We start from the raw sequence: 14520 nt of genomic DNA on the forward strand, positions 1-14520 counted from the left end.
CTGGGAGGAACACACATGCCCGGGGACCCAGCGTGAAGAGAGTAGAATCATTCTTACAGGAGCCATCGCCTTGGGCCGCAGGAGCTATCTCCACGACTGCACTTGTATGAGAGCGATGTCCATGGACCTCTGAGCTTGTCAGACTTCACACCAGCTAATCTCAGAACATCCCGGGAGGCAGGCAGGGGCAGGGAGCGACACAGAGGAGCGATAATGGTCCCCTCATCACACAGAGTGTCCTCCGCAGAGGCACCACCCAGATAGGGGTCTGAATCCCACGGGGTGCGAGCCTGCCTGTCTTGAACCCCAATACCACCTTTCCCTGAACTGAGCTTCCTTCTGAAACTCACAACATGGTACAAATCACACTCACAGAGCATCCTCTCCCCAGTCCCCTCTCTCCCACTGTGCAGGCTTAACCATCTCTCAGTTTCACAACCGCAGGCAGAGAGCTTGAAAAGAAATACAAAGAACAGGGAAGGGGATAGGGACCCTCAACAGGCCCCTCCACTTTGATGCCCTTGCTCTCCGGGAAGCCTTCTCTGGCTGCTCCGTTTAAAATTTCAACCCTTTCACCCTGAGCGGTCTTCCCAGTGCCCACTATCCCGCTCCACATCACTTACTACCTGCTAAGCTACTAGAGGACTCATTTAGCAGGTTGCTATCCTGCTCCACGTCACTTACTACCTGCTAAGCTACTAGAGGACTTCTTTAGCAGGTTGCTATCCTGCTCCACGTCACTTACTACCTGCTAAGCTACTAGAGGACTTCTTTAGCAGGTTGATTCTTCTTGATGCTTCCTCTTGCTGAAAGTCAAGGATATTTATCTGTTTCTTCACTGTTGAATCCCCAGTGCCTGGGCTAGTGTTTGGCACATAGTAGTTGCTTAGTGAATATCTGTTTGGTGAATGAACGAATCAGGCCTGGGTGATTCGTTACAAAGCAAGATGGCCCTCACTACTTCACTGCGGGACTATGCTGGAGCCAAGGAGAGCAGCCCCTGCCTGGCCCTGCTTTCCTAGGTGGGCCCACCTCTGGATCCACCTCCTCAGCCCTTGCAGACATCTGTATCCTGGTTCACAGCTAGGACTGGAGTGCCACTGGCTCATGAGGGCGACAGGCTGTGATGTCCCCAGGCACCTGGAAGCTGACCCACTGTCAACAGGAGTCAGTAAAGCAAAGAACGCCGTGAGAGATAGTTTTGGCCCAGACACAACTGAAAGTGCACCTCAAAAGCAGAAGCATGTGCTTAAGGCCTCTGGCTCTCAGGCGGGGGAGAGGTGGTGTGCTGGATGGCAGGGATGCTGCAATTTACTGAGAAATCTGCCACTTGCTCTGGGGCCTATCAAAGAAGAGCCTCGCCTTGTGGTGGGAACAGCTGCTTCTCCCCCCCGCAGTGGGTTGCTCCAGGGCACCTGAGGACAGCCCGGGCTCTGCTACCTCATCTCCTCGTTTGTCTGCCTTGCTGACATTTCCTCTCACTTCCCTCCCATCAGTTTGGCAGGTTTTTATCACACTGGTTTCAGTGTGTATAGACATTCCCTTGGGAGTACTGCAGTTGTAGTAAATATATACCATATACATACACACAGACATGTACAAAGCAAGGAGACTGATGGAGACACACAGAGACAGACACAGGGGAAGGTGTGTGTGTGTGTGTGTGTCCATATATGCACGCGCGCACACACACACACACACACACACACACACACACCCTAGGGAGATACCCAGAGTCACGCAGAAGAAAAGCAAAAAGACAGAAACATAATATGGCACTGCAAGAGACAGGCAGACCCTGACAAAATGACACTGATACCTAGCAGGGCGCACTCAGCCACTCCAAGAAAAAGCGTACTACATAGAAAGGAGCACTTGCTGGACAAGAAATAGAGAGGAACTCACACATCCAAAACAACAGAAACAGTATCCCGGCTATAGAATTATTCAGCCTGCAAATAATTGTAGTGATAGCTCCCATTGCTTTTATCACTCAGGAAATTCCAAGGACTGTGGTAGCTCTGTGCCAGAAATAGGGATGAAGACTGAATACATAGTTCTTATTATAAATCACAATATCACAATTAGGTATATTATATATGACTATCACATCAGATGTATGATATTATTATTTAAGAGATAGTTAAAGTAGGCTATTTAAGTTTAACCAGCAAGTTTATATAAATGAAAACACAAAGCAAAAAATAGCTCAGAACAGGGCAAAAGTCATGGCAGTGATAAACAGATGACTGAAGCCTGGGGGAATGCTTTCTTTATCTAAAGTATAGTCTTTTAATCATATAAGTTCAAACTTGGGAATTAAGATAAGCAATAAGTCATTCATATCAGTTCTTCTCTTTTCTAATTCTGGTTGTGTGAAGACACTGGGAATTCATTCATTCATTCATTCACCTGTACATTCATCAAATAACTATCACAGGCCTATAAGGTGAGATTTAGGCAGACGAAGAAGACATAGAACTGTCCTCCAGCTGCTGTCAGTCTGCTAGGAGAGAAAGACAAGAAAGTCATCACAGCTCAGTCTGAGAAGAGCTACCGTAGAGGTGTGAAGCACGGGTCAGGAGTAGCTCACTGAATGTGTGACAGCAGAGCTAAGTTTTAAGGGAAAAGAAAAAAATTAGATGATGAAGTGAAGCACCTTTCAGGCAGAGCTTACATCAGGGCCGAGCACACTCCCTCAGCCTGCAGTCCCAGCCCGCAAAGTGTTCTGATCCGTCATGGCGGGGACTCACCCACCGGCCGATGGAGGCTGGTAGGCGTTAGTCCTGAAGCCCCGGGGCCTGGTATTTCTCCAGATAGACCTACCAGGCTGCTCTTGCCCCATCAGAACTGCAGGCTGTGGCTTCTTGATTTGCTCTCCACTGGGCCTGGATCCCTGCTGAGGAGCCTGCCTCGGCCTTGACCTGGACTCCTGTGCTCCACCCCCGATAGATCACCCAGAATCTTAGTGCCACCACCTGCCAGACTCCACACACAGCCAGTTCCAGACGCTCCCGGCGCAACGTCATAAGAATAGGAGCCTCCGCTTACCAAGCCCTTACGCTGTGCCAGGCTAGCATCGTGCTGACTACATGCATTATGTCACTAGGTCCTTGCAACCACGCCAGTGACTTTTATCATTACGTCCATGTTCCAGCTGAGGACAACGAATCTTAAAGAGGTTAGGAGCTTCCCTGAGGTCACACTTAGTAAATGGTAGGACCAAGGTTCGTGCTCAGATATCCTGACACCAAGGTCAGTCTGATTACCCATCTTGCTATATTACCCTCCCCACAGAGAACCTGCAACCCCAGTGGACGCCAGTGTTGGCCCAGATGTCAGGGTCTTGGGACTGGGATTCGGGTGGCAGGCCTATGAGGAGGGCCCCATAGCGGATAACGGCCCAAACTCTATCCACTCCCGCCCTCCTCTCCTTCCCAGCGTGCCCATAATCCAGAGCTCCCAGCATGCCTCGCTGTCAAGCCTGAATGGGTACTGACCACTGACCGTGCTCTTAGGTAAGTGGGACAGGTGAAATCAAGAACCTCAGAACCCCGGGACTTCCCTAGTGGTCCAGGGGTAAAGAATCCGTCTTCCAGTGCAGGGGATGGGGGTTCCATCCTTGGTCGGGGGAACTAAGAGCCCACGTGCCGCAGGGCAACTAAGCCAGCGTGCCACAACTACTGAGCCCGTGCGCCTCAATGAGAGAGCCCGCGTGCTGCAAACTACAGAGCCCAAGGGCTCTGGACCCCGTGGGCCACAGCTACAGAGCCGATGCACCCTGGAGGCTGTGCGCCACAACTAGAGAGAGAAAACCCGCACGCCGCAACTAGAGAGAAGCCTGCACGCCGCAACGAAGAGCCCGTGTGCTGCAACTAAGACCTGACACAGCCAAAAAAAAAAAAAGAACCTCAGAATCCCAACTCAGCAATGAGAGGGGGCTCCACACAGCTTTTCGATTTTCCTCTTTGGAAGTCCTTAGATATTTTAAGTCCCAGGTTCAGAAATCCTGGCTTTCAGGTCACGTAAGAAATCCTGAAACATTCAATGCCTGTGGAGGTCTTGGGTCTTCTCCAAAGACTTCATTCCACCAGGGAAAGCTGCTTCCCCCTCAGTGTCTAGGGCCTTAGAGGTAGGCAGGGAGGGGGAGTGTGGGCCTCATGGAAAAGGAGTAAGAAATGAAAGCAAAAGAGCAGCTTCATACCAGTCCCGACTCCTGGGATAAAGTGCTCCCCACTCGGCTTCACATCACGGCAGCCTCAGCGAGGGCACCACAAGGGGTCCCAGTGTGGCTGGATGGGGGGGTCCCTCGCCATGAGAAGATGTCATCGAGCTCTTGGGGAGGGTGGAGCTGCTGTGGGCTGCCCAGGCATAACGCACAGGCCCTGTGGGCGGCATAATGCAGTATTTATCTCCCTCACTTTGCAGAGAGGGAACAGGCAGAACAACAGACTCTGTCAGCAAGGTCCTCTGGGGAGTTCAGGCCTCACTAATGAAGATGAATCAGACGGGGGAATCTGCCTTTGCCGCTCAGAGCTAATGTATACATATTCATGGGCGGGGAGGACGGCTCCCAGAATGACCCATCCTCCAGAGAGGCCACAGGGGCAGAGGCATGGCAGTGCGAAGCCACACTTGGGGTGGGGTGTGTCTTGTGGGGTGGAACACTGCGGGCTGTGAATTAGGGCGCCCCAGGAAATACCCTGAAATGGATGCAATTCCCAAGGCGAAATTTACTCCTTTGCCCGCTGCAAAGGTATGCGTCCTGGTCTGACCTCAGGGACCCCTGAAGAACTTAGTTCTCAGCTGAGTTCCAGAAGCAAATCCAACTCTGCTACTTCCTACTGCACATCAGCTGATACCAATCCTCACACCGTATCTCTTCTGCCTGGTGTGGCCTCATGGAATCTGCTGGAGGTTCCATGTTAGAGTTCCAGGTACACACGAAGCCTCGGGACACATGTTACAGCATCTCATCTCATACACATAGACCCTGTCTTCTGAATCTCCATCTGACTCTTCCATGATGTGCCGTCAACTAAGTTTTTCTGGGCGACAAATCCTTGCCCACCATAGACCTCCAGGGTCCAGGAAGGTGACCTTGGTAGGAGATTATACAGTGTGTAGGGAAATCGGGACCAAAAACTTGGGCATCTGTACCATGTTTCTTCAGGCGAGAGCAAATGTTGGCCCTGCACCTACGCACACCATCACTCTGAAGTCAGTGGATTTGCTCTTGACTCACAGATATTTTGATATGTGGGAGGTTTTATTCCCTGTTTCGGCGCACTCAGCCTCTGTCCCCAGGCAGCATAACGGAAAGGATACACACTGAGTCAAATAAATCAAATCCCCTCTCTGCAGCCGGCCTCCTGCAGGTTTCCACGGAGCCACAGGCTAGTCCTTAGCAGCAAGACAAATGTCTGACAGAGCTCAGCGTGCCTTACCTGCCTTTCCGACATGATGTAGAGCTGCTTGTGGTCCTTGGAGAAGGCCATGTCCCGGAGGACGGGGCCGGGGTCCACCACCTGCACCGTCTCATACTGGAGGGCATTGCCCCTGGGCCCATCTACCCGGATCTGTGGAGAAGAGGAAGAGGAGAGGTGGTGTGAGTTCCGATCCTGCGTGGCCTGCGGTCCAGCTTCCGCCCGGGGCCCCTCCCACAGGCAAGGGGGAGGAGGTGAGCCCTGCCTCCCAGAGGCCAGGCCTGAAGGCTCAGGAGCGGCACACGCCCACCAGGGGCCTCGCGTTGGGAATGGCAAAGAGAAGGGACGAGGCGGAGACCAAGCCGGGCTGCACCAAGAACCTGGTGTTCTCTCTGGCTCACTATGCCTTAGGCTCGAGTCTTTGAGGCCTTGCTTGTACATCTTTGGAGAAGAGGACGGGCCTTTCTAGTTACTCAGCATATTACCTTATTGTTAACGTAATGAAAAGGTTCTCTGCAACATCAAAAGTCCTACCTGATATACTGATAGAATAGATGGGGAAGATGAGATGCAATACGTTAAACAACTGGCCTGAGCTATCAAATCTGGTGACAGAATGAGAATCCAGTTTGACCCTGGAGTCCATGCTTTTCCTACCACTCCAGTTACACGAGGGACCCTGTTCCTTGATGGCTTTCATGTTTACTTCCCACTAAAGGCAGCGGCCTCCAGCCTGCACAATTCCAGAGGCTTCTGCCAGTCATCCCCAATCCTGAAGCTGACACACTTGCACTTGGCAAATATTTATTTTAAAAATGAAGAAATAAATGCAGTTCAAACTCTTCTTTGCAGATTTCCCATTAAGCTCAGGAAAACAACAGCAACAGCAATGAAAACAAACAAACAAACTGGTGAAGGAATTAACAAAAGATATGTTTAGCCCTGAAAACCTAAATGCCTTGGATTCCAGTAGCCCTCCTCCTTCCGTCCCCACTCCCAAGCCACCAGCTGTCTGCCCTGGCCAGGTCCTTCCTTAATCTGAATGAAATGGGAGCTCATGCAAAACCAATTGGGATTACCACCCAAGTCTGACCACGAGGTGATGGCCTTGGCCCCCAGCCCAGCCGGGCTTCATCCCCAGCTGTGAATCACCCCTGGAGAAGCAGCACGAGAGTGATATTGCACGGCCGGCTGGTCTCCAGCCCCTTAAGGCTGCCAGCAGGAGCAAGCGCCCCTCGGGGATGCTAGCAGAATGGAGTCCCACCCAGTGCCCCGTGGTCTGATCCCCGCGGGAAATTGGACTCAGTGCCTGAGCGATCATCTGGCTCCAACGTCCCTGCTCTGTAGGGTGAGCTGATGTGCTGGATGCGGACGTCAGAAGAAACTAGGTGAACCGGGCAGGGACAGAGGGGGGGACCAGGGAGCACCAATGGGGCAAGTTTTCCCAGGCCCAAGGAGGCAGGAGGGGGGTATGACCCCCACCCTTGCCCATTCTGCCAGGGCAGGAAATCAGTCATTGGAAGGGTGGTTCCTGGAAATTCCCTGGCGGTCCAGTGGTTGGCACTCAGCGCTCTCACTGCCAGGGGGCTCGAGTTTGATCCCTGGTCAGGGAACTGGGATCTCGCAAGCCATGTGACGCAGCCAAAAAAGTAATAAAAATAAAATAAAATAAAAGACCTTTAAAAAAAAGAAAAGGTAGTTCTCCCCTTCACATCACCCCACCCCAATCCACTACTTGTTTCAGAAAACAGAAAGGAAAGCATCCATTCACCCATCTGCTGAGAGAGTCTCACACAAGACATGAATCAAAGAGTTTACGGTGGATGTGCTGAATGACGGGCAATCACAAAACTTAGGTAGGCTGGACCAGCTGCTGGCTCTTGGGCCACTACATGAATAAGAACAAGAACTGCTAGCGACTGAGTGGCTGCTACGCGTCCTGCACGATTCTAGGCATTCTACGTGTATTTACCCTCTTATTTAAACCTCATAACTCCATGAAGCCTTAATATTCCACTAAGCCTTATTCCAATAAGCCTTAAAATCCCACTTACAGGTGAGGCACAGAGAGGTTTAATACCTTGTTCATGGTCACACATTTAGCGATCGGCATGGCCTCAACCCCTGCCAAGGTCCAACCAATTCCAGAGTCCACTCTTCAGTGCACTTAAATACTACACCAACAAAAGCTGAGCCAGGTCCTACTGGTTCTATAAACCTGCATCTCTTCTAGGAGTGAAAGTAGTTACTGTTGAACAAGCATCACCCTGGGAGTGCTGGAGGAACCATGTCTATCTACTGCAGTCCTTTAGGGAAAGAATCGTGCATATGAATGAAAAAGATGCTGCTGTAAATTTTCAAAATAATTACCCCTTATACTTTTGTTTTATACCTTGCTGAGAATGTTATTCTTAAATAACAGCGTCTCATTTGATGGTTGTAGAATTTTTATGATGTTGACTGCCAGCATAATCATTCTCGTTTCACCAATGAAAAACTGAGATTGGGGCTGTTCTGTGTCTCTTCCAAAGTTCGGTGATAAACCAATGACAGTCACGACTAGAACCCAGGTTTCCCGATTCCTAGCTCAGAGATTGCCAATGAGCTATTTAGATCTTCCCAGAGACTTTGACAAGGTTCCACATGAAAAGGTGTTAAAAAATAATGAGTCTCTGGGCTTCCCTGGTGGCGCGGTGGTTGGGAGTCCACCTGCCGATGTGGGGGACGCAGGCTCGTGCCGGTCCAGGAGGATCCCACATGCTGCGGAGCGGCTGGGCCCGTGAGCCATGGCCGCTAAGCCTGTGCATCCGGAGCCTGTGCTCCGCGGCGGGGGAGGCCATAACAGTGAGAGGCCCGTGTACCGCAAAAAAAATAAATAAATAAAAATAATGAGTCTCCATGGGATTTTGGGCACTTTGGCCATGGAGAGAGGACCAACTTAGAGACAGAAAAAGACACATTTCTGCATGGAGAAGTGTGAACTGGGGGACTCCCCACGCACTAGTGTCATGACTGGTCTTATTTAAAACTTTTTTTTTAACATCTTTATTGGAGTATAATTGCTTTACATTGTTGTGTTAGTTGCTACTGTATAACAAAGTGAATCAGCGATACATATACAAACATCCCCATATCCCCTCCCTCTTGCATCTCCCTCCCACCCTCCCTATCCCACCCCTCTAGGTGGTCACAAAGCACCGAGCTGATCTCCCTGTGCTATGCAGCTGCTTCCCACTAGCTATCTGTTTTATGTTTGGTAGTGTATATTTGTCCATGCCATTCTCTCACTTCGTCTCAGCTTACCCTGCCCCATCCCCTGTCCTCAAGTCCATTCTCTACGTCTGCGTCCTTATTCCTGTCTGGCGCCAAAGTTCATCAGAACCTTTTTTTTTTGTTTTTAGATTCCATATATATGTGTTGGCATACAGTATTTGTTTTTCTCTTTCTGACTTAGTTCACTCTGTATGACAGTCTCTAGACCCATTCATCATTACAAATAACTCAATTTTGTTTCTTTTCATGGCAGAGTAAGATTCCATTGTATACATGTGCCACACCTTCTTTATCCATTCAACTGTCAATGGACACTTAGGTTGCTTCCACGTCCTTCCATGGCTATTGTAAATAGAGCTGCAATGAACATTGTGGTACCTGACTCCTTGAATTATGGTTCTCTCAGGGTATATGCCCAGTAGTGGAATTGCTCAGTCATATAGTAGTACTATTTTTAGATTTTAAAGGAACCTCCATACTGTTCTCCATAGTGGCTGTATCAATTTACATTCCCACCAACAGCACAAGAGGGTTCCCTTTTCTCCACACCCTCTCCAGCATTTATTCTTTGTAGATGTTTTGATGATGGCTATTCTGACTGGTGTGAGGTGATACCTCGTTGTAGTTTTGATTTGCATTTCTCTAATGATTAGTGATGTTGAGCGTGCTTTCATGTGTTTGCTGGCAATCTGTATATCTTCTTTGGAGAAATGTCTATTTAGGTCTTCTGCCCATTTTTGGATTGGGTTGTTTGTTTTTTTGATATTGAGCTGCACGAGCTGCTTGTGTATTTTGGGGATTAGTTCTCTGCCAGTTGCTTCGTTTGCAAATATTTTTTCCCATTCTGAGGGTTGTCTTTTCATCTTATTTATGGTTTCCTTTGCTGTGCAAAAGCTTTTAAGTTTCATTAGGTCCCATTTGTTTGTTTTTATTTCTGTTTCTCTAGCAGGTGGGTCAAAAAGGATCTTGCTGTGATTTATGTTATAGAGTGTTCTGCCTATGTTTTCCTCTGAGAGTTTTATAGTGTCTGGCCTTACATTTAGGTCTTCAATCCATTTTGAGTTTATTTTTGTGTATGGTGTTAAGGAGTGTCCTAATTTCATTCTTTTACATATAGCTGTCCAGTTTCCCCAGCACCACTTACTGAAGAGACTGTCTTTTCTCCATTGTATATTCTTGCCTCCTTTATCAAAGATAAGGTGACCATATGTGCGTGGGTTTATCTCTGGGCTTTCTATCCTGTTCCATTGATCTATATTTCTGTTTTTGTGCCAGTATCGTACTATCTTGATTACTGTAGCTTTGTAGTATAGTCTGAAGTCAGGGAGCCTGATTCCTCCAGATCCGTTTTTCGTTCTCAAGATTGCTTTGGCTCTTCGGGGTCTTCTGTGTTTCCATACAAATTGTGAAATTTTTTGTTCTAGTTCTGTGAAAAATGCCATTGGTAGTTTGATAGGGATTGCATTGAATCTGTAGATTGCTTTGGGTAGTATACTCATTTTCACAATGTTGATTCTTCCAATCCAAGAACATAGTATATCTGTCCATCTGTTTATATCATCTTTCATTTCTTTCACCAGTGTCTTATAGTTTTCTGCATACATATCTTTTGTCTCCTTAGGTAGGTTTATTCCTAGGTATTTTATTCTTTTTGTTGCAATGGTAAATAGGAGTGTTTCCTTAATTTCTCTTTCAGATTTTTCATCATTAGTGTATAGGAATGCAAGAGATTTCTGCGCATTAATTTTGTATCCTGCTACTTTCCCAAATTCACTGATTAGCTCTAGTAGTTTTCTGGTAGCATCTTTAGGATTCTCTAAGTATAGTATCATGTCATCTGCAAACAGTGACAGTTTTACTTCTTCTTTTCCAATTTGGATTCCTTTTATTTCTTTTTCTTCTCTGATTGCTGTGGCTAAAACTTCCAAAACGATGTTGAATAACAGTGGTGAGAGTGTGCAACCTTCTCCTGTTCTTGATCATAGTGGAAATGGTTTCAGTTTTTCACCATTGAGAACAATGTTGGCTGTGGGTCTGTCATATATGGCCTTTATTATGTTGCGGTAACTTCCCTCTATGTCTACTTTCTGTAGAGTTTTTATCATAAATGGGTGTTGAATTTTGTCGAAAGCTTTTTCTGCATCTATTGAGATGATCATATGGTTTTTATCCTTCAATTTGTTAATATGATTTATTGCATTGATTTGCGTATTTTGAAGAATCCTTGCATTCCTGGGATAAACCCCACTTGATCATGGTGTATGATCCCTTTAATGTGCTGTTAGATTCTGTTTGCTAGTATTTTGTTGAGGATTTTTGCGTCTATGTTCATGAGTAATACTGGCCTGTAGTTTTCTTTTTTTGGTGACATCTTTGTCTGGTTTTTGTATCAGGGTGGTGGTGGCCTTGTAGAATGAGCTTGGGAGTGTTCTTCTCTCTGCTATATTTTGGAAGAGTTTGAGAAGGATAGGTGTTAGCTCTTCTCTAAATGTTGGATAGAATTCGCCTGTGAAGCCATCTGGTCCTGGGCTTTTGTTTGTTGGCAGATTTTTAATCACAGTTTCAAGTTCAGTGCTTGTGATTGGTCTGTTTATATTTTCTATTTCTTCCTGGTTCAGTCTCAGAAGGTTGTGCTTTTCTAAGAATTTCTCCATTTCTTCCAGGTTGCCCATTTTCTTGGCATATAGTTGCTTGTAGTAATCTCTCATGACCCTTTGTATACCTGCAGTGTCAGTTGTTACTTCTTTTTCATTTCTAGTTCTGTTGATTTGAGACTTCTCCGTTTTTTTCTTGATGAGTCTGGCTAATGATTTATCAATTGTGTTTATCTTCTCAAAGAACCAGCTTTTAGTTTTATTGATCTTTGCTATCATTTCTTTTTCATTTATTTCTGACCTGATCTTTATGACTTCTTTCCTTTTGCTAACTTTGTTTTTTTTTTTTGTTCTTCTTTCTCTAATTGCTTTAGGTGTAAGGTTAGGTTTTTTATTTGAGATGTTTCTTGTTTCTTGAGGTAGGACTGTATTGCTATAAACTTCCCTTTTAGAACTGCTTTTGCTGCATTCCATAGGTTTTGGGCTGTCATGTTTTCATGGTCATTTGTTTCTAGGTATTGTTTGATTTCTTCAGTGATCTCTTGGTTATTTAGTAGCATATGTTTATCCTCCATGTGTTTGTATTTTTTACAGTTTTTCTCCTATAATTGATATCTAGTCTTATAGCGTTGTGGTCGGAAAAGATACTTGATACGGCTTCAATTTTCTTAAATTTACCAAGTCTTGATTTGAGACCCAAGTTATGATCTATCCTGGAGAATGTTCCATAAGCACCTGAGAAGAAAGTGTATTCGGTTGTTTTTGGATGGAGTGTCCTATAAATATCAATTAAGTTCATCTAGTTTAATGTACCATTTAAAGCTTGTGTTTCCTTATTTATTTTCATTATGGTTGATCTGTCCATTGGTGAAAGTGGGGTCTTAACATCTCCTAATATGACTGTGTTACTGTTGATTTTCCATTTTATGGCTGTTAGCATTTGCCTTGTGTATTGAGGTGCTCCTATGTTGGGTGCATAAATATTTACAGTTGTTATATCTTCTTCTTGGATTGACCCCTTGTTCGTTATGTAGTGTCCTTCTTTGCCTCTTGTAATAGTCTTTATTTTAAAGTCTATTTTGTCTGATATGAGAATTGCTACTCCAGCTTTCTTTTGATTTCCATTTGCATGGAATATCTTTTTCCATCCCCTCACTTTCAGTCTGTATGTGTCCCTAGGTCTGAAGTGGGTCTCTTGTAGACAGCATATATGCAGCTGTTGTTTTTGTATCCATTCAGCCTGTCTATGTCTTTTAGTGGGAGCATCTAATCCATTTACATTTAAGGTAGTTATTGATATGTATATTCCTATTACCATTTTCTTAATTGTTTGGGGTTTGTTATTGTAGTTCTTTTCCTTCTCTTGTGTTTCCTGCCTAGAGAAGTTCCTTTAGCATTTGTTGTAGAGCTGGTTTGGTGGTGCTGAATTCTCTTAGCTTTTGCTTATCTGTAAAGGTTTTAATTTCTCCACTGAATCTGAATGAGATCCTTGCTGGGTAGAGTAATCTTGGTTGTAGGTTTTTACCTTTCATCACTTTAAATAGGTCCTGCCACTCCCTTCTGGTTTGCAGAGTTTCTGCTGAAAGATCAGCTGTTAACCTTATGGGGATTCCATTGTATGTTATTTGTTGCTTTTCCCTGGCTGCTTTTAAAATTTTTTCTTTGTCTTTAATTTTTTTTTTTTTTTTTTTTGCAGTATGCTGGCCTCTCACTGTTGTGGCCTCTCCCGTTGCGGAGCACAGGCTCAGGACGGGCAGGCTCAGCAGCCATGGCTCACGGGCCCAGCCGCTCTGAGGCATGTGGGATCTTCCCGGACCTGGGCACGAACCTGTGTCCGCTGCATCGGCAGGTGGACTCTCAACCACTGCGCCACCAGGGAAGCCCTGTATTTAATTTTTGATAGTTGGATTAATATGTGTCTCAGTGTGTTTCTCCTTGGATTTATCCTGTATGGGGCTCTGCGCTTCCTGGACTTGATTGACTCTTTCCTCCCCCATATTACGGTAGTTTTCAACTATAATCTTTTCAAATACTTCCTCAGTCCCCTTTTTTCTCTCTTCTTTTTCTAGGACCCCTATAATTCGAATGTTGCTACATTTAATGTTGTCCCAGAGGTCTCTGAGATTGTCCTCAATTCTTTTCATTCTTTTTTCTTTATTTTGCTCTGCGGTAGTTATTTCCACTATTTTATCTTCCCGGTCTCTCATCCATTCTTCTGCCTCAGTTATTCTGCTATTGGTTCCTTCTAGAGAATTTTAAATTTTATTTATTGTGTTGTTCATCATTGTTTGTTTCATCTTTAGTTCTTCTAGGTCCTTGTTAAATGTTTCTTGCATTTTGTCTATTCTATTTCCAAGATTTTGGATCACCTTTCCTATCATTATTCTGAATTCTTTTTCAGGTAGACTGCCTATTGCCTCTTCATTTGTTTGGTCTGGTGGGTTTTTACCTTTCTCCTTCATCTGCTGTGTGTTTCTCTATCTTCTCATTTTGCTTAACTTACTGTGTTTGGGGTCTCCTTTTCACAGGCTGCAGGTTTGTAGTTCCCATTGTTTTTGTGTCTGCCCCCAGTGGGTAAGGTTGGTTCAGTGGGTTGTGTAGGCTTCCTGGTGGAGGGGACTGGTGCCTGTGTTCTGGTGCATGAGGCTGGATCTTGTCTTTTTGGTGGGCAGGACGTCTGGTGGTGTGCTTTCGGATGTTTGTGAACTTAGTATGATTTTAGGCAGCCTGTCTGCTAATGGGTGGGGTTGTGTTCCTGCCTTTTAGTTGTTTGGCATAGGATGTCCAGCACTGTAGTTTGCTGTTCGTTGAGTGGAGCTGGGTCTTAGCGTTGAGACAGAGAACTCTGGGAGAGCTCTCACCTACTGATATTACGTGGGGCCGGGAGGTCTCTCGTGGTCCAGTGTCCTGAACTCGGCTCTCCCACCTCAGACGCTCAGGCCTGACACCTGCCTGGAATACCAAGACCCTGTCAGCCACACGGCCAGGTATATGGGGAGTTTCTTGCCTTTTGGGAAGTTTGAGGTCTTCTGCCAGTGTTCAGTAGGTGTTCTGTAGGAGTTGTTCCACATGTAGATGTACTTTTGATCTATTTGTGGGGAGGAAGGTGACCTCCACGTCTTATTCCTCTGCCATCTTGAAGGTCCTCCTTAATACTTTTTATAAATGGGTCTGGAGCAAGGAGAAAGGACATTACAGCTGATCCTAAGCTCTTTGGAACAGCAAGA

The 14520-nt window shown here is 46.0% G+C and overlaps 1 protein-coding gene across 1 annotated transcript in view; it reads right to left on the reverse strand.

Moving 5' to 3' along the window:
• Nucleotides 1-14520, reverse strand: part of PLXNA4 (plexin A4) — a 393937-nt gene that overhangs the window by 146186 nt on the left and 233231 nt on the right. The window contains exon 4 of the mRNA XM_079931118.1: nt 5448-5579. Within this exon, the coding sequence (XP_079787244.1) occupies nt 5448-5579 (132 nt within the window). The remainder of the gene's footprint in view (nt 1-5447; nt 5580-14520) is intronic.

The sequence above is a fragment of the Stenella coeruleoalba genome (assembly GCF_951394435.1).
Source record: "Stenella coeruleoalba genome assembly, chromosome: 9".
In the NCBI taxonomy this organism is placed as follows: domain Eukaryota; kingdom Metazoa; phylum Chordata; class Mammalia; order Artiodactyla; family Delphinidae; genus Stenella; species Stenella coeruleoalba.